Source organism: Camelina sativa, chromosome 2, assembly GCF_000633955.1.
Source record: "Camelina sativa cultivar DH55 chromosome 2, Cs, whole genome shotgun sequence".
NCBI classification, from domain to species: domain Eukaryota; kingdom Viridiplantae; phylum Streptophyta; class Magnoliopsida; order Brassicales; family Brassicaceae; genus Camelina; species Camelina sativa.
The window spans coordinates 26,276,226-26,295,080 of record NC_025686.1 but is presented as its reverse complement, the minus strand read 5'-3'; the positions used below and the strand labels follow the sequence as shown (position 1 = coordinate 26,295,080).

The 18,855-nt window shown below is 33.4% G+C and overlaps 3 protein-coding genes across 3 annotated transcripts; 2 read left to right on the top strand and 1 right to left on the bottom strand.

Moving 5' to 3' along the window:
* LOC104740096 lies at positions 6,088 to 7,621 on the top strand. Its single transcript, XM_010460627.2, has 2 exons — positions 6,088 to 6,484; positions 7,172 to 7,621. Exons 1-2 carry the CDS (start codon positions 6,182 to 6,184, stop codon positions 7,484 to 7,486), a joined length of 618 nt encoding a protein of 205 aa, XP_010458929.1. The 5' UTR covers positions 6,088 to 6,181; the 3' UTR covers positions 7,487 to 7,621.
* On the top strand, positions 9,780 to 11,589 carry LOC104740088 (cyclic dof factor 1). The gene is made up of 2 exons (XM_010460615.2): positions 9,780 to 9,999; positions 10,604 to 11,589. The coding sequence occupies exons 1-2, from the start codon at positions 9,910 to 9,912 to the stop codon at positions 11,414 to 11,416; spliced, it is 903 nt and encodes a 300-aa protein (XP_010458917.1). The 5' UTR covers positions 9,780 to 9,909; the 3' UTR covers positions 11,417 to 11,589.
* On the bottom strand, positions 14,896 to 16,315 carry LOC104740080 (aldo-keto reductase family 4 member C9-like). Its single transcript, XM_010460602.2, has 5 exons — positions 16,176 to 16,315; positions 15,867 to 16,042; positions 15,523 to 15,769; positions 15,264 to 15,443; positions 14,896 to 15,169 (listed from the first exon to the last, which is right to left on the bottom strand). Exons 1-5 carry the CDS (start codon positions 16,293 to 16,295, stop codon positions 14,942 to 14,944), a joined length of 951 nt encoding a protein of 316 aa, XP_010458904.1. The 5' UTR covers positions 16,296 to 16,315; the 3' UTR covers positions 14,896 to 14,941.

Sequence of the window (18,855 nt, the reverse complement as noted above, 5' to 3'; positions counted from 1 at the left end):
TGTTTTGTTAGTTTGATATTTTGTATGTTTTTTTCTCATTTTTCTGTGTGGTTATGGTGTTCTTATATTGTTCTTTGTTTTTTACTGGTTTTTTTTGGGTCTCTTTTTTTCAAGTTTGTATTTTGTTTTCTATTTTAGAAATCTAGAATTTACTAAAATCATGATGATCTTTTTTTGGATTCATAAAATATAGAATTTGAAGTTAAGTTTTGTATAGTTATTGTTTGTTTTATTGGTTTAGTCTTTCGTTTTGGTTTATTAATTTAATTTCTCATTTTCTCGTTCCATATTTTTTACTTTTCTTAGATGTTGTTGTAGGTAATGTTTTTTGTTTTTTAAAAGAAAATAATTAACCTGTGGTAATTGTTTTTTTCAAAATGCTTTTGTTTTTGGAGTAATGTGTTTGTGGTTTTTGATGTCAAATGTTTTACCAGTTCTGTAATTTTAATTTGGTTCTTTTTCTGTTAGACATTGGGCCTTAATTTCTTTAATAATTAGAATTCTGTTGGGACGTTAGGTTGTTACTGGTTTGTCCTTGATGTGGGAATGGCTTTCTTCCCTTTCAAAACATGAGGTCGTGTGAACGGATAGCGGAGCAGAGAAGTAATTTTCCCGATCTACAGTATTATTAGAGTTTTGAAAGTATTTCCTTCATCATGCTAATCCTTCTTCATTCAGCCCTTTCAGTGATGAATAATTTACCTCTCTGCGCTTTGCATCTGTACGGGTTAATTGGCTCTTCTCTGCTGGTTTTGTTCCAGTTAAGTGTTTGTTGGTCTTCAAATCTGGCGTTTATTGATTTTTTTTTTTCGGTTTCATTTCAGAATTAATTTGTGAATTGTAATGCCGATTTTTGTTTTAATTTTGTTTCGTTTGGTCTCCAGAGTCTGTGTTTCGATCGGATGTGAATTGTGTGTTGTTAAATTAATGAATAGAATTTCTAACTTATTTATTTGTGTTTTGTTGTTTACGTTATTAAATTTTATTTTCTTATGTTTGTTTTGTTTGTTTGGCAAGTGATTCCTGCGAGAGGTGGGCAGGATAGAAAGATTCAGTGAAGTATTTCTCACTTAGCCATGGTTGGTTTTGTTTTCCATCTGCAACATGTGATTATTTAAACATATGAAGATCACGGATGTGAAACTTGACACAAGCTTTAACATGTTTTTTTTTATTTACAAGCTTTAACATATTAAGATGAGCATATTAGAGTTTACTTCTCTTGAATTTTGTTCTGTCTTTTACTTTTCTGCATTTCGTTTTCTGCTTCTTGCTTCCTTCACCACTCACTCTTTCTTTCAGGTCAGGTTTTATATTTTTCAGGAATCCTTACTTTGTGAAATGTTTGGCAATGCCGAAGACTGCAGCTGGAAGGTTATCTTACACAATAACATACACGTTTCAGTGTTACGAATGCATGGATGGTTGTAATAAGAGCATGAGCGTAATAATAAAGTGGATCTTAGTTATAGAATTTGGAAAATGCACATGTGGGTTCGTTCATCAATGTATACATGTTCAATCTTCTGTATACCATGATATGGTTGACCAAATATGGAATATTTGATCTTCAAACTTGGTCAAATAACGGTTCAGAAATCTTCTCCTCTTTTCAGGAAGATCGAACTTGTTTTGTAATTAACATGTCTTTAAATACATTGTAATCTTGATTGTAAAGACTTAGAGAAATACAAAGACTTTCAATGGTTCTGTAGAGTTGAGACCTTTAGCCTGTTTGATAGTCCAATTTTGGGTACGTGTAGACAAAGATTTTAGGAATATGAAAATTAAATGGATTAAAAAGAGAGCCGGTTATTACATTTCTACAAAGTCCCTTGTTGTCACAAACTCCCCATCAAAATTTAGTCCCTGATGTAACATTAAGTTAAAGTTCACCGGGAGAGAAATGATTGGTAAGTGTGTTGCAAGGTTGACAGATCATAATATTTGAGAAGACCATGCACATAGTATTGACTACACATAATCAAGAATAGGTAGAATATGACCTCCGATTCTCTGAATATCTTGGGGTTGATATTGGTGGGTAAATTATACAACTCCCTCCATCTTTCTTGCTATAAATAACCTCAAGCGTGGTCGCGTGTTTGTTCGTCAAATGCGCTAACTCGAACTTTCTCACCGCTGCTTCTCATTGCAGCAGTAGTATTGAAACATGTGGTGATGTAATATGGGTAAGTCATGGGGGAGGGAGAGTGTATGTTTAATTAAACAACTCTAAACAAACGTGGTTTGCTAAGAACTCAAACCTTTCAAGATGTATAACGACTAACATCCTCTCCAACGTTTGTGTGACTCCATTATGATACGCATGTGTTGAACAAACTTGGCCCATGTGAAGAGAAGGTTAGTTTTTGAAAGTATAAAAATATCAGAACTGTTCAATATATTAGGTTCCAATAAGAAGACGTACCCGAGAGTTTGGAATTTGTGTTTCCAAGAGAGAGTAATTGTTTATAGAGATATAGAAATCAGTGAGTTTAAAACGTGGGTTGCTTCTTGTGACTTCAAGACCATATATAATGTAGATTTCCCCATGGCCTCCATCGATCAAAGATCTCTCAAAATTTAGAAGGTGGAGAATGTTAATCGACCCCTGCATCATAGTAGTCTACAATCACATTACTATTAAAATAGGAGGAATAGGTGATTGAGAGTCAAACATGAGGAGCAGGAGAATACCTTTTCGTCAATGAGAGAATGAAGTCAACACCCATGAGTTGGCTGACGCCGGATTTTTAGCATTACGGGCAGGCCAATAAAATGGAGCAATCTACCCACTACATGTTGCTCTAAACAGCGAGGTTTGAGCTATGCAAATGAAATGTAAGGAAATAATCATTAGGCTATAAATTCATGAATAGAATAAAATAACAACACTGTTAATCAACATAATATAGAAAAGTAGAACAAAGACGCCCTGTACATCATATAGAAAATTTGTCTATTTCTTTTTCTAAATTAAACGAAGTCATGAGCGCTTAATAATGGAAGTTTTACTTTTAAGAGATGAACACAATATAGGAGACGGGCAATATTGAAAGAGTTAAATCCTCGGCTCACCTGGAAGATCTGTATTGGTATTGGCAAGAGAAACCAACTGCTGATAAGTAATGAACCTGTAAAACTCTTCCGGAAAAATACCGAAAGACTCGTGGACCTGATGAAAAGCAGTGGTTGCTATGAAACGTATGGAGAAAGGGGAATCAGTTAGTTTAAAACGGGTGTTGCTTTTGGTGACTTCAAAATCCGACAGAATATATATTGCCCCATCAGACAGCGACTTTTCGTGTTTTGAAAGATGAGTGACATTGATGGATCCTTGGATGAAACAACTCTGAAAAGAAGAAAGTCAAATTAGAGAAAGAGATTATAATCGAGTAACTGAAAAATGTAGTTGAGATCGATACAACCTTTTGATCTATTAGCAGGAAATCTACTCCCATTAGTTGGCCTCCTTTTTTGACGTTGCGGGCAGTCCAGTGGCGAAGCAATCTTCCAACGATCTGCTGGTGTAGGCGGCCAGCTTTGAGATTTTCGAATGAAACAACAGTGGAATCCATGTTAGTAAAGAAAAAATTTAGAGAGAAAGAAATTGTGAGAGGCATGAAGTTGGAGGAGAAGGCATTATATAGGACTTGACCTTGCACGCATTGAAGAAAAATTAGTGCGGCTTCAATTGAATGACAGAGCATTGAAAGAACTTGAGTAACAGTTGTAGAGGAAAACTATCCGATGGAGATAGAGAAAGGGTTTGAAGGATAAGCGAGTAAAGAAACAATGAAGAAGATGAGGGACGTGTGAGGTGATAGAAGGGAATCAAGATGGGGGGACGGTTGAGGTCGCACATTAATGGCGGCGGAGTCAAGTTACCAGGAAAAGAGTTTTCTTCGATGAGCAGATTGAACAGGTAATAGAGATGGACTCGAAATGGGCTTAGAAATTCAAATTAAAAAATGAAATAAGAATTGCTTACTGGGTTGTCTCCTAAATTGGGCTTCAAGAAAATGGCCTAATTTAATTGAGAGAGGTGATGACGTGGCAGCACCAGGAGTGAGGAAACTACACTTTATATATATAGATGCTATAAAACAATACATGTAATTTCTAGACAAAACAAAAATTAATCGGCTTAAAGAATTAGGTATATGAATCTATATATATAAAGTTAGCTTTTCTCACTCCTGATGCTGCCATGTCAGTCATTTCTTCTTTAATTTTGTGGGCCTTACAGATTTTAATAAGTCTTTTAAACAATCATACAAATGACAAATTGATCAACTAAATTTCATCCAAAATCTGTAGGCCCAACACTATTTCATTCAAAGTCTCTAGACCCATCACTATTTTTAAATCCTATGAATTCAATTTTTTATTTTAAAATAAATTTAAAATTTTTATTTAGTGCATATTCATGTTAATTATAATTAATTGAAAGTTTAAATAAAAAATAATTATGTAAAATATGTTAAAATAAGAAAACAATACTAATTTTTTATTAGTGGTAATAATATAGTTAAAATTTTCTATTAAACTGATCATAATTTAAAATTTAAAATATCAAAACAAGGCAACCCAAGCAACACTTTCAAATAATCAAGAAAATACAACTAGAAATCAATTAAAATTATTTGGCAGCACTTCACAAATCCATCACCAAAGACAAAGACGCAAAGAGATGAACACACATTTAATAAACTAAAAAGATTCAGATATATGAATGCCACAATCAGATAACCGTAACACAAAATTATATGAAAAAGACAACCGAGAAAACAAAAAAACAACCAGGACTTTATAAAATTACACCAAGATAAACAAGAAAATTAATTTTCCCCAAAACACAACTCACATCGAATCGAAAAATCACTCACAGAACAAACGGGAAAAAAATTACAACCAAGAACACAAAACAACTCACAACTTAATTAGGAAACCTAAAGAAGCCAACATATTTTCGCATAAACAAATTTACAACCCAATTGACATTCACCTTTAACGAAATCAATAGGGGGATAACTAAATATCCCCAACAGATGCGAAGCGAGCAAGGAATCAACCAAAAATACGCAAACCCAAAAAAAAAAAAAAATCAAGGGAAAACGATTACGACATGAATGACTGAAAAAATGATTACGAGCATCAAAAGCATAAGTTCAATCCTCAAACAGACCTCTAGATCGGAAAATTGCTTTTCTCCTATTCGTTCACGAGGACATCGGATTTTGAAAAAGAATAAATCAATTTCAACTCAATAACATACAAATAATGGCCCAATAAACCCACAAATTATAAGCCTTACAGAGAAATTGGGCCCGAATGAAACAAGCAAAAATAGCCCAGAGAAGAGGAATATAAATTATTTATTTTATTTATTTTTCTTAATAAAATCTACAATCTTTTTCACTCCAAACACTTAAACATTGACAAAAAAAATTACTCCAACAGTTTACAAAATACATATAAAAATATTAAATAACAATCCAACCACAAAATGGAAAATAATAATAAATTAATGATAACTAACAACTACAGCAAAAGAACAACTTCAACTAAACAATGTTAACTTCTAATAATATTTTTTTTTAAAAGCATTATAAACACACAAGATGATCTCAATTTTTCCTTTAAAAACAGCAAACTAAATTATACTTACTGCAAAACATATTTTTATTAAAATACCTAAAAAATCAACATAAGCGACCTAAATTAAATACAAAAACAAACGTAAGATGAATTTACAAAAACCAAAAAAAATATACACAACAAAACTCGAAATACACCTTAATCTAACTACCGCGCGTAGCGCGAATCGATTGCTAGTATTTTTATATTAAACACTTTCCAATAATTATGAACTAATAGTAATCTAATTAATGTAATTATTACTGTGTTTAAGTATAGATCAATGAAAAATAAAATAAAATAAGGTAAAAATCAATCTTGGTACTATTCAGTAAAAATTCGGGATTTGTTGAGTAAGATGGCAAAAATCCAGTGAATCGAACCGGTTCGGTTCAATCAGAAACCGAAAGCATATATATAGATACCGCTTAGCCGATTTTTAGTAGGAGTACTCACCCTTATCCCTTAAAAGCCTTAAACCCTAGAAATCGTAGAAAAGAGAAAGGGGGAGAACAAAAAAAGGCGGAAGCTTTACACAATGGCTGAGCAACAGGAGATCATCGATTCAGTGCCGGCTCAAGTGAACCCAGACACGAAAGTGGATATGGAAGTCGAAGCCGCGGCGGCCCCAAAAGCCGAGACGGTCGATGAGAAACGTGAGAGAGAGGAGACAGGGGAGGACGAGAACGGAGGTGAATCGAAGAAGCAGAAGGTTGGAGATGAAGAAGAGAAGTCAGGTCCGGTCAAACTGGGTCCGAAGGAGTTTGTTACCTCTGTCGCGATGTTCGATTACTTTGTCAAGTTTATGCACTTTTGGCCAACTGATCTCGATGTTAATAAGGTAATCCATATTTTGGTTACTCTTCTTCTCTGTCTTTTGGCTCTTTTAATTGCGAAAGTTTCAATTTTTAACAAAAGTTCATTCATGTGTTTTGAGTCATAACCTTAGAGGTAGATTTGGTCACCATTGTGTTGAAGCGAACAGGAAGCTCTGATTGGGGATATTGATTTTTCTGATGTGTTTATCAATGAATATGTTCACGTTCGTGCTCTGTAGTTGACAACTTTGGGATTGGTTCTGGTTTGTAGCTGTTATTTTTGGCTATGATCACTGCTCAGTTCTTAGCTAGTGTATTGTGTCTCTGGATTGAGTTTGGAGTTAGATATTTCTTTTTGTTTGTCTCAAGTTATTGATTGTGGATATTGGATTATGCAATGTGTTTTAAGAGGATAAATTGAGGTATATGTATCTGCATCATGTTTGATTGTAAAGTTGAGACATCTTAGTGATTAGGTTCTTTGGCAGCTATTGCCACTCAAAAGTTCTTGGCAAATGTTTTGTGTTTCTTCTTTGATTATGTATGATTGTGGATTTGTGTTTGAAACTTACTGAGGGCACAGAGTTGGCGTCAAGCATGTATATAACTGATAAAACATTACATACTCGTGTGTAGTATTACAGTTTTGCAGTTTGTTTTGAGCTTCTAACTCGTTGTACTGAATTTTGTTTTTGACTGTACGTTTTCAGTATGAGTACATGGTGCTGCTAGATCTGATCAAGAAGGGCCATTCTGAGCATGAAAAGAAGATTGGAGGAGGAGTCAAAAGCTTCCAAGTCAGAACCCACCCGATGTGGAAAAGCAGATGCTTCTTTCTGGTTAGGGAAGACGATACTGCAGATGATTTCAGCTTCAGGAAGTGTGTTGATCAAATCCTCCCGTTGCCTGAAAACATGAAGGCTCCTGGAGCTAACGGCAATGGACATGGCGGTGGTGGTCGTGGCGGAGGTGGTGGAAGAAGAGGCGGCCGGGGTGGTGGTAGAGGCGGAAGATTCAGAAGATAATTTTGCTGGATCTTTGATGCCTTGTTTCAAATGAAAATTTTGAAAATTTCAGATTTAGTTAAAAACATGGAAGTTATGATCTTGTCGAATGCTATTGTATTTTGTTCGAGAAAAATTTGTCAGTTATGTGACTTATTATTATTGCTGAAGAAAAAGATGACGAATCTCGTCTCTATCTTCACAACATCAGAAGAAAACACAAGACGCTTCAGTAGATTAAATTCAGAAAGTAAAAAAAAAAACCAAGACGCTTACATTCTGGTGTGTTTTCAAAACGTCTTAGACAACCGAAGAAGAACTCAAACTAATCAGAAACTGAAACCAATCTCATAGTACTAGACTAAAGTTTGATGTGTCTATAATTTATTAGAAACGAAAAAAATCCAAAAACCAAAACTCTAATCAAAGTCCAGATTAAACACCTTCAGTTGATAGCGTAGTTAATGATAAGCATTGGGGGTGGTCTGGATAATCGTCTCTCATTCAACATTTCACAGCTACATCATTGATCCAGACTTGCATATTCTTCTACTCTGTTACTTGGAGAAAGTTATATTTATTTCATTGTCTTACAATCAGTGCATATGATTGATTGGTTTTTGTTACTCACTTCTTTTATAAACTTCAGATCATATACATACTTGGAAGTATATATGTTAATTTAGGTCTGATACTCTGAATTTGACAGTATAAGTATATATGTTAATTTGAGAAAACAAGATAGAATTTTCAATTTGTTTGGCATCTAACAACAGAGACTGTTGACAGAAAAGAAATAAAAAAACAGAGTAACAAGTGAAATAACCAATGTTTACGAGCCCTGCTAAGAGAAAGTCAAAGCCTTAAACTAAAGCTGTCTTAGGAGTTAGGTCTTAAGCCTCTTACAATATAACTTTTGACGATGAAACTACAAACAAATCTTGTATCATTATTAAAATACACATATTGTAAAAAGATGATTACATGGAGTGATACAACTGGTTGGACATAAACTAATTAAATTTTCAACTTTTTATTTTTTTTAATGCAAATCTTGGATGGGAAATAATGGTTTATATTCAAACACATTATGAATTTTAAAGAAATGTTATCTGATATTCGGTATTCGGATGAATATTCTAAAATATCACAAACACATTGTCTTTTGAAGGTACAACACTTATTTTCTTACTTTTTTTTTTTTTTTATGTTAAGGAAGCTTCTTAACTACGGGTCTGACTGCATCTGCATGCAATCAGTTTGTGAAATCTATGATCTGACCAAGAGGTGCAGGTGAGTAACGGACCCACAGGTAGAAGTTGACGTGGAAAAGGCAGAGTCTGGTTAGATCCATGTAAATCAATCCTAAAGACTAAAGAGTTTGGTAAATCATACTATGTGGCAGAGACCTTAAAAGACCTTTTTGGTTATATCTAATGAGAGAGCACCTCATCTCTATTACCTTCTTCACGTACAACTACAACCGTTCACATAATGTTCTATTATTTTTAATCTTCTTTTTTTTTTTTTAAATAGTTCTGACAACAAAATTGAATCGAAAAGGTTTAAATCCTTGTTGCATTTGTATTCCTGTTTAAACACAAAGATTCATAGCTTCCTATAATCTTATTAAATCTTCCGTAAAATCTACCTTCTAACAAAAGAAGGTTCTTTAACAAACAAACAATTAGAAAATAAAATAGACGGTATATTTGATATTTCTCTCCAAACCAAAAAAGTGTGGATCGTTTTCAAATGGGGAATTTTCATCCTCCTACCAACCAATTAAGAAAATGCACGTAACAAGACAGCTCTCGTGTGAGCTGCACCAAAGCCATCCCCTCGATGCTGACATTTACCTACCCAAAAGTTTGTAAACAGTTTACATTAGTTTATTTGTTCCAATTGAAACGAATAAATAGAGTATATCACTGTTTAAGATATGTTATAAAACCAATCTTATACCATATAATAAAGCGTGTTTATAGATCTTGACTAGTTGACTCCATGCTCTTAATTAGGAACACTTCGTTTTTCGTATGTTCCAAGTACTTGTGAGTTTTTTGGTCAATGGAGGTTTAGTGAAAGTCTTAAAACAAATTAAAAAGGTTATTCTTACAAAGATTGGAATAATTTTAACAAAAAGTTTAAAGAAAATAACTAAAAGATTATATGCTATATGGGTTCAATGGGTTTTGTGGAAAAGAAAAGTAAAATATCAGAGGCCACATAAACTTGTGGTTGAGAATGAAACGAAAATGCTGACATGGCATCCACTTCACTTTTTAAAACGTATCAAAATCCCAAATCTCACGATTTCCAAACCAAAAAAATTCCAATCTAAACAAACCCATACCTCACAAAAAAAAAAAAATAGCTTCGAAGAGAAACCTACGAGAAAGTAAAAAAAAAGAAGAAGAACAAATTCAAGGAAAGAAGAAATAATGCTGGAAAGTAAAGATCCAGCGATTAAGCTCTTCGGTATGAAAATCCCTTTTCCGACAGTTTTAGAGGTAGCTGATGAAGACGCAAAGGTACTATATAGCTGATTATTCTTTTGTTACATACAACTTTCGAGTAATTTAGTTTTGGTGTATAATTGGACCTAGAACCTATATGTCTCAGTTAGTATCTGATAACTTAAGTTAAACTGAAAAGTGTTTTTCTAACTTTTTATGTTTTGTCCATAAAAGGCAAAACTCAAAGGTTGTTGTATATTCCATTTTAATCAGAGTTTTTGATGAATTGTTAAAACTTTATAGATTTCTTACACTAAAAAAAAACCTCGGTTCTCTCTGTTCTGAGTGTTTTGGTGAACCAGAGAGGTTGCAGTTTGCTTTGATGACTTTTCATGAAACGAAAAAGCAAATTCGTTTTCTCCTTAAAAGTAATCTTATTTTAGTTAGAAAACATTGCTTTTTCCGTTTATTCAAATCAATAAAGGTGAGAGAATTTTACGTTTTTTTTTGGTAAAGCGTGTTCTTTAAAAGACTTTTTCCTCTACCAAAATTTCTCTAGAACCTTCTTCTTGAGAATCATACTCATAATAATAATATACAATTTTAAATTCAATACTTTCTCAAATCCTTATACTAAAATATGTTTAACAAGATTATTCCATCTTATTTCTTGCATCAGAACCAAAACGAGGCATTAACAGATCAATCGGAGAAAGACAAAACCCTAAAAAAACCGACCAAGATTCTTCCATGTCCGAGATGCAATAGCATGGAGACAAAGTTCTGTTATTACAACAACTACAACGTAAACCAACCCCGCCATTTCTGTAAAGCTTGTCAGAGATATTGGACCTCTGGTGGGACCATGAGAAGTGTTCCCATCGGCGCCGGACGACGTAAGAGCAAGAATAACTCAACGTCATCACCTTCACATTACCACCACGTGACCATCTCGGAAACAAATGGTCCAGTCCTTAGTTTCAGCCTCGGAGACGATCAAAAGGTCTCGAATCATATGTTCGGGAGTCCAAAGCTAATGTCTAGGATACAGAACAGTGACGAGTCCTCTAATAACAGTACTTCGAACGGTCTGGATAATTGCTTTCCGGGAGCTTCGTGGCCTTACGCGTGGAACCCCGGTTTTTACCCGGTTTACCCTTATTGGAACATTCCAACATTGTCATCTCCGGTTAATTCTAGTCCTAACTCTACACTTGGTAAGCATTTGAGAGACGAAGACGAGACGATGAAGCCAAAGCAGAAGAATGGATCTGTGTTGGTTCCTAAGACTTTGAGAATTGATGATCCTAATGAAGCCGCAAAGAGTTCTATATGGACAACACTTGGAATCAAGAACGACGTTCTGTTCAAAGGGTTTGACTCGAAGAAAGAGGTTAAGAATATTAGCAAAGAAGAAACAGAGACTTCTCTTGTTCTTTGTGCAAACCCAGCTGCGTTATCAAGATCACTCAATTTCCATGAACAGATGTGATTGTATATGTATACATACGATATATATACATATACGTATATGTCATGTATGAGTAGATGTGGTTAGATCTGTCTTTTTCCTTCTTTCCTCGTGGCTTACACGAGGCTTTATAGCTTTTGTACCATACACTTTTTTAGCCTTTTAAGTTTGATTTTTGTTATAAGATTACATAACGATGAAGAAAAAAGTTCGTTTTGACCTTTATTTGCATTCAAATTATTAGTATGGTCTATCAGAGCTAACAGTAAACATATAAAGGAACTGTTGTAAGTAAGATATGAGATAGACAAACTTGTTTACTTTACATATGAGTGGATAAGTAAAGTAAGATAAGATAATAATGCAGAAAGTATCCTTTTTCTTGAATTTGACCTCTTGTATCGTGTGCGCTGGCGCGGGTGGGCACGATAAAACAGCACAAAACATACTGTTGAATATGGGAAATGGAAACAAAGCAATAAATTAGAATTGTATATATAATCAATTCACGCCAGGGTTTTTTAAATTGTCGTTAACGTGTAATTCTTTTGGTAAAGTTCAAAAATATTTTGAATAAGAAGTTCCCGAGATTGATTAAAGAAATTTAGCTTTTGGATAATTTGTTGACCAACCATATCAAACTAATGTACTTTATCAAATACTCTTCTCTAATCGACACATGATATATATAGAAAAAAGAAACATGATAGAAGATTTTATAGATTAGAACAAGGAATAATAAACACCAAAAAAAAAAAAAAAGGACCGTCCCTTCCTACGTCGAGACGGTCAGAATTTAATCATTTGGGTCCTTGGTTTTATATCCTTTTTGAATACTTCTTACGCTGAAAAAGATGTATCACATTTGTGTTCCCAAATTTTATTTAATCTACTGAACGTTGGTCTGTGTGTCTGATAGCAACTTAGATATTTTTCGACAGCTCAACTAATATTAGCCACAAATGTGATTATCTAAAACCATTTTTTAATTCCTTTTATACTCACATTCTTAATAATGTGGGACAGACTATTTTCTTTATTAACGGGTCGCTGAAAGTAAAAGCACGACACGTTGCTGTTTTGCCTTTATACTATTGTGATATAGACAGTATTATCTTTCCGACCCAAAAATATTAAAATTTCATAAGTCTGGAGCTTCTTAGTAGATGACCATCATGCATTCTTTCTCTTTAAAAAAAATAATAATTCAATACTTATTTTGTTTTGTTTTCCAAGAGTGTGTGTATAGTATACACAGATGACAGAACAAGAATGTTTTACATTCCAAGATACTAGGTTCGTGATCTAAAAGTTGATGGATGGAAGATATAAAACATTCCTTAACTCATACGTCAAATGACTTCTAAATAGTTATATCTATATCTTTTTTTTTTCCGTCAATCTGATTTCATTGATCTATAACAAAAGAAAGATTACAAAAGCTGGCAAGAATATTAATCTTTCCCGAGAATTAAGCCGGCGAGTACAAACACACGCTCGGAGACTAAACCCAAAAGAGATGAAACAAGAGGAAACAACCCAGACATGCAAAGTACACTACATCCAATCGATTACTTCCCGGATCAAGATCTAGAACTAAAAAAAAAGACAAATAAAACCTAAACCTTTGATAAATTAAAACAGATCTAAGACAAGAAAACCACACAAACGGATAAGAGTACAAGATTCTCCTTTACCACAAATTAAAACCGAATGGAGATGCCGTGCGATCCTCTTTATGATGCTCCGATAAGAAGCCTCAGAGGCGGTGAGACAAATCCAGAACCTAGAGAAATAGAAGGAAGGAGATCTAGATCTACAAAGGTGAGATTCTTCATCTGAGGCAGAATAGATTCTTCATCATCAAGAGTGGCACCATCCTACAAAGGTTATATCTATATCTATATATAATTTATAATATATATTCATTTTGAAAAATAGTCTTACTTATTATAGTCTATAACTTATAGACTCATTTTCAGATTTGTATTGTAGACTAGTACTAGTATCCAACTATCTACTGCTGCAGTAATAGTGCTTAATGGTAATGCGAAAGTGAGTTTAGCTTCTATGCGCTTTTTATTCGTCCGCTCGTAAAAGAAGGATGGTGCCACTCTTTTGCTCTCTTTTTGACTTTTTGAAAAAAAAATTTCTCAATATCTTTTTCATGTCTTCTTTCCTGCCTTATCTTTCCGAACCAAAAGAAAAACACATATTGCGGTTATATAAGTAACTGCTAAATCTATCATCAGTCATTAGTCTATTCCCTAAATTAAATTCATATGTATTGTCATAGTTGTGAATTATTATTTTATGCAGAATGGCTAGCTAATATATATAATACAATACTTAGTGATCACTAACCAAGTAATCATTTACATAAGATAATATAGTTTTTTTTTTGCTTAACGTGTTATATTTGAATATAAAAAAAACTAAAGTGTATCAATTGCTTTTAAGAAGGAATTGCTTAATTTATGGCATAAGACAAAAAAGTTGTCTCTTTTTCTCGTTTTTTACACGGAGGACTAGTGCCTCGTCCGGTCGTCGAAGTGGATGGGTTACAAACATGTGTCATACTCTTAGAAGAAGCCATTCGTGTGGAAGTCGACTCACCCAAAGTTTTCCTTTTTATTCACTTTCTATGTGAGACTTTTCCTTTTGCAACGATGTCTACTTTTCTTCCATTTTTATTTCACTTTTTATTTTTGTTTAAATAAAAACTGAATGTGGCAAGCTTCTTTTCTCTTTATGATGAGGTCTCTGTTGAATCCAAGTTTCAAGTTTCTTCGTTTTTGCATCAAGATAATAAAATTATACATAATAAAGTTTTTTTTTGACACAAATCCAAATGGCAAAGTGGTCTAACTTGCCTTGGCTACAAAGCTGTTTAATTCAAATTGACTGTAGAAGGCTCTAGATTAAATTATAGTTTGAAATCCGATGACTGATGAGTTTAAATTGATCGACGGTAAATACTGTTCATATCTGCATTTTTATTCTGACTTTACTAAGGCCCATAGATTAAGGCCCAATTTCAAGTGAATTCTCCCTCAAGAACCGGATAATCGATCGGGTCGGGTCGTCGCAATTCAAGAAGATAATAATTCATAAATTACCGGATGATCAGATCTTGGTTTAACAAACTGTACCAACTACCCAACTTATTTGGCCGTTTTCCTTCTAACAAACTGTACCAACTACCCAATTTATTTGGTTGGAAATTATAATAAGACCAAAAATATTATAATTAAACCAAGTTGAGCCGGAACCGGTTTAGCTGATTAAAAAGTTGTTTGTTACGTTAGAATACGGTCTTGACGGCGACAATGATTTTGATCCTCTAGCTCTAGCAGAGGACTCTGAGAACTTGATTTAGTTTGTTGAAAAGGATTGAATCAAAATCAACAAAGAGGACGTTCTTTCATGTTGTAATGACTTGATATATATATATATATACCACAAATAAGAAAAGATCATATGCAAAGAGACTGTGAAGATGAAATTACATTTTGGAGTGAATGATGTGTGTGAAACCCTAGTCAGTTAAATCTCACCATCCCAAAGTTGTTGGATGGATTTGTAAGGGCTTGTGGTTTGGTTAACAAGGAACTCTCCTCTCATGAGCTTCCATTCCTCCAAATGGTCAATGAGTGACAAGTCTTGATCATCCAATTTAATCTCTAAGGCTCTCTTGTTCTCTCTCATTCTTGCTACATTAAAACTCTTCACTATTACGCTTGCACCTTTTGACATTCCCCATCTTAGAGCCACCTTCATTTATAGATATGTACATAAATTATTAGTTATAAAGTCAACCAAGTCTCCTAAACACACAAAAGAGGAATGGACTCAGTTCTGGAGTTACCTGAGCAGGAGTGGCATTATGCTTGAGAGCAATGGATTTGATGATAGGGTGTTCAATCACAGCTGTTGATCCCCAAATATTCCCTGGCCCACCAATTGGGGAATATCCACTTACATGGATATTGTTCTCTTCACACACTTTTCTTAGCTTTCTTTGTCTCCACAAAGGATGCATCTCCACCTATACAATTTATATGCAAAATATTTAGTTTCTTGAATCTTCCCAACAAGAAATCTTGAGAGTAATGTTGATATCAAACCTGGTTAACCGAAGGAGGGACAGAAGCGAAATCAAGGAGATCAAAGATCTTCTTAGAAGAGAAGTTGCTAACACCAATAGATTTGCACAAACCTATCTCCAAGCATCTCTCCATGCTTTGCCAAGTTTCTTCAATCCCCAAATCTTTCTCAAACTCATATTCCTTTGGTATAGGCTCACTCACTCCTGGCTTTAGCTTTATTGGCCAATGCACCAAGTAATTGTCTAGATACTCTAGACCCATTGTCCTATAAGTCATAAAAAAAAAAAAAAAATGATCATGAGATCGAGAGTTCAATCTCCATACAGTAGTCAGTAGGTGAGTGTTTGTAAAGAGAATCTTACTTGAGAGTTTGTATGAGGGCAGAGATAGGGTCATGGTGATCACTAGACCATAACTTGGAAGTGACAAAGATATCGTCTCTTTGGACAGTTCCATAGGAGATAGCTTGTCCCAATGCAGTGCCTAGAGCTTCTTCTGATCCATATATCTTTGCTGTGTCAAAATGTCTATACCCTATCTGCTCTCATTCCAATGAAAAATCTTATGAGAATGGTGTAGAAATGATAAAACATTATATTATAAGATCATTTGATTATGTTTTTATTTTTTGTGTATAAAAATATAATGAAATTATATACATGAAAATGAACCTTGATAGCTTGATGAACGGCTGAGATGGTGCTCTCTCGATCTTTTTGAGGACAATAAGTTCCCATTCCAAGCAATGGAATCGTCTTCCCACACCTGAGACGTGCCATGTCACTCCTCATAATTTCTCTCTTTTATTCTCTCTCTCCAATATTAGTGATGAGTTTCTTTCTACTCTCTGTTGCGTCTGTGATATATGTTTATATAGGCCATTAAAAGGTCAACGAGCTTGACTTTTTTCGTTTCTTTATAAAACAATTTCGTTGTGACATCAAATATCATGGAGTATGTAGAAATATATGACCTATTTATGGAATATTATGATACTTAATGTTTTTAGAAATTTTTTTGAAATATAATAAGGTTAGGAATGTGGAGGTATCGAAGCACGAGAGTTTCCCATGTTTTCTGGGATTTTCTTAGCCTACCCAAATCCTCATCTCTCTAACCTCAAGATGAATATATATCTTCTCTCAATAAATTTCCTCATTAGTGTTTTGAGTGTTTCCAAAATATGGTTGCTCTTGCATTTTTATTTTGCAACTTGATCATATTCCACTTGAATTGTTCACGCTAGTTACTTGTTTTGTCAACTGTTAAAGAATCTCAACTCATTTAACGTTTAATTGAAGTAATGGTCTAGCATTATTTTCCATAATAAATGACGACCACTAATAAGTATATTATCGTGTCACAAAATAGTACCATGCATGTTTTCTTCTGTTCTATTTAACGGTAAATATCGGACTGGATGGATCATTGGATCTCAACACTAATCTCCAACATGTGAGAAATCAAACTTTTTTTTTACAATTTAAAGCGTTCATAAGATTTATTAATAATGATTGAATTGGTAGTAAAAAAAACTCGACACTATCAAATATATGCATATGCATAACGAACCATTACTTTCTTTCTTTTTCTATGCAAATGTTTTTTTGTTTAATATTATCTCCACAAAATGATTATATTGTTATTCATGATAAATTAACAATCAAAGATAAAACATGATACACTAACACGTACTACAAATATTAAGAATCAGCAAGAATATAGTATGAATGAATAATATATTATTAGCATCACATCCACATTCGAAGAGGCGTTTCTTTGGGAATAAAATATTCCAAGTATCAGTTTTAATAATTGTGTTATAACTAATAAGATGTTTGAAAGGGGCGGTTTGACATACGATTACTTGTCAAGGATTTGATTTGAATAAAAATTTCAAAGAGAGTGGAAGTCAAATCGAATGCGATTGCATGCAATCGACCGTTGGCTTACTAACCAAATTACATACTATGAATTAAGCGTTGACAATTAAAATTAGTTTTCTAATCTCTTGAAAGGATAAAACTTCAAAATTAAAATAATAAAATTTAATGTAATGTTGGTTCATGTAGTATTTTACAACATAAGACAGTCATGTTCCTGCCTTTCTAGTGCACCGCCAAAAGATTTCACAAATCTTTTTTCCATGTGATTTATTATTTTCTTAGTCATTTGGGAATTTGCAGTCTTATTAGTATTGTAAACTAGAATTAATTGTCAACTACCGCTTACTCCTCCTTTAATTTTAATAAATTTTTCATCTATATTTTGACCTCTCACATTATATAAATTCCATAACGAAAACGAGTCCCTATTTTCTAATTTCTATAAACGTTTCTCTCCCTGTTTTCGTGACTCATGCTAGAAGTTGAATAATATTCTTTTAAAATAAAATGAAGCTAATTAGATCAAATGTATCTTTCTGTTGGTCGTTATTAAAGTTGTGGCGGTTGAAACATATAAATCAACATGACAAAATGCATTGTGATAGTTTGAATTCCGAATCTTTTACATAAACAGAACTATTGTTTTTATTTTATAGTTATCTCTAATACTAAACTAATATATGTTGAAAACGAATTGTACATTAAGTTATTGTTCTATATTAAAAAAAATTATGCTTGGTATCACTGCATATTGTTGACTTTCTTTAGCCTAATCTTGCATTAGTAGCGCATGCAAGCACTCAATTAGTAGACCATTGACAAAATCCGTAAACAAAAGTTCTTAGAACTGAAGTTTCTTAAATTTGCGTCTTGGTTTGAGCATTTGGAATCCACAATCTATATGAACCACGGCAATCATCATTTTGAACGTTATGGTATTTTTTAGTAATGGTTTTGAATTAAAGAAAGAAAAAAGTCTTAAAATAAAAGGAAAACAAAAGTATTTTTTACAACCCGGAAATATCGATAGATACAAATCCTACAAACAAAACTTAACCAGCTTTACTGGCCATTGGGCCATCACTCTATCAGTCTATCCGAGATGCGTAAACCATTACCTTGGTGCAGAGCCGGTCCAATATAATTTAATGCCAAAATCAAAATAAAAATTGATGCCCAAAATATTTTTTTGCTTCAAAAAAATAGAGTATTTTTGAAAATGAGTTTTTTAACAAGGATTGGAAAAGAGAAAAAATATTATCCAAAAAAAATTAGAATAACTAGATTTTAGAATGAGAAACCAAACATAGAAACAAAAAAAATTGAAGAAAAAACAGCAATTCAAAATAACAGTTTATCATGCCTTTCAATATAATTTATAATCTAAGATAAAATATGACATAATTGATATAAGAAGAGAAATTAATAGATATGTGGCTTTTTTTTTTTTTTTTTTTAACCCCCA

What these genes read in the sequence shown, in the direction of transcription:
- LOC104740080 (XM_010460602.2), bottom strand. Translation starts at nt 16,295, where the DNA reads ATGAGGAGTGACATGGCACGTCTCAGGTGTGGGAAGACGATTCCATTG. An exon ending in GCCCTCATACAAACTCTCAA is followed by an intron (nt 15,770 to 15,866) that starts GTAAGATTCTCT and finishes TATGACTTATAG; the next exon opens with GACAATGGGTCTAGAGTATC. An exon ending in TCCCTCCTTCGGTTAACCAG is followed by an intron (nt 15,444 to 15,522) that starts GTTTGATATCAA and finishes TAAATTGTATAG; the next exon opens with GTGGAGATGCATCCTTTGTG.
- LOC104740096 (XM_010460627.2), top strand. Translation starts at nt 6,182, where the DNA reads ATGGCTGAGCAACAGGAGATCATCGATTCAGTGCCGGCTCAAGTGAAC. An exon ending in CTGATCTCGATGTTAATAAG is followed by an intron (nt 6,485 to 7,171) that starts GTAATCCATATT and finishes GTACGTTTTCAG; the next exon opens with TATGAGTACATGGTGCTGCT.
- LOC104740088 (XM_010460615.2), top strand. Translation starts at nt 9,910, where the DNA reads ATGCTGGAAAGTAAAGATCCAGCGATTAAGCTCTTCGGTATGAAAATC. An exon ending in TAGCTGATGAAGACGCAAAG is followed by an intron (nt 10,000 to 10,603) that starts GTACTATATAGC and finishes TTCTTGCATCAG; the next exon opens with AACCAAAACGAGGCATTAAC.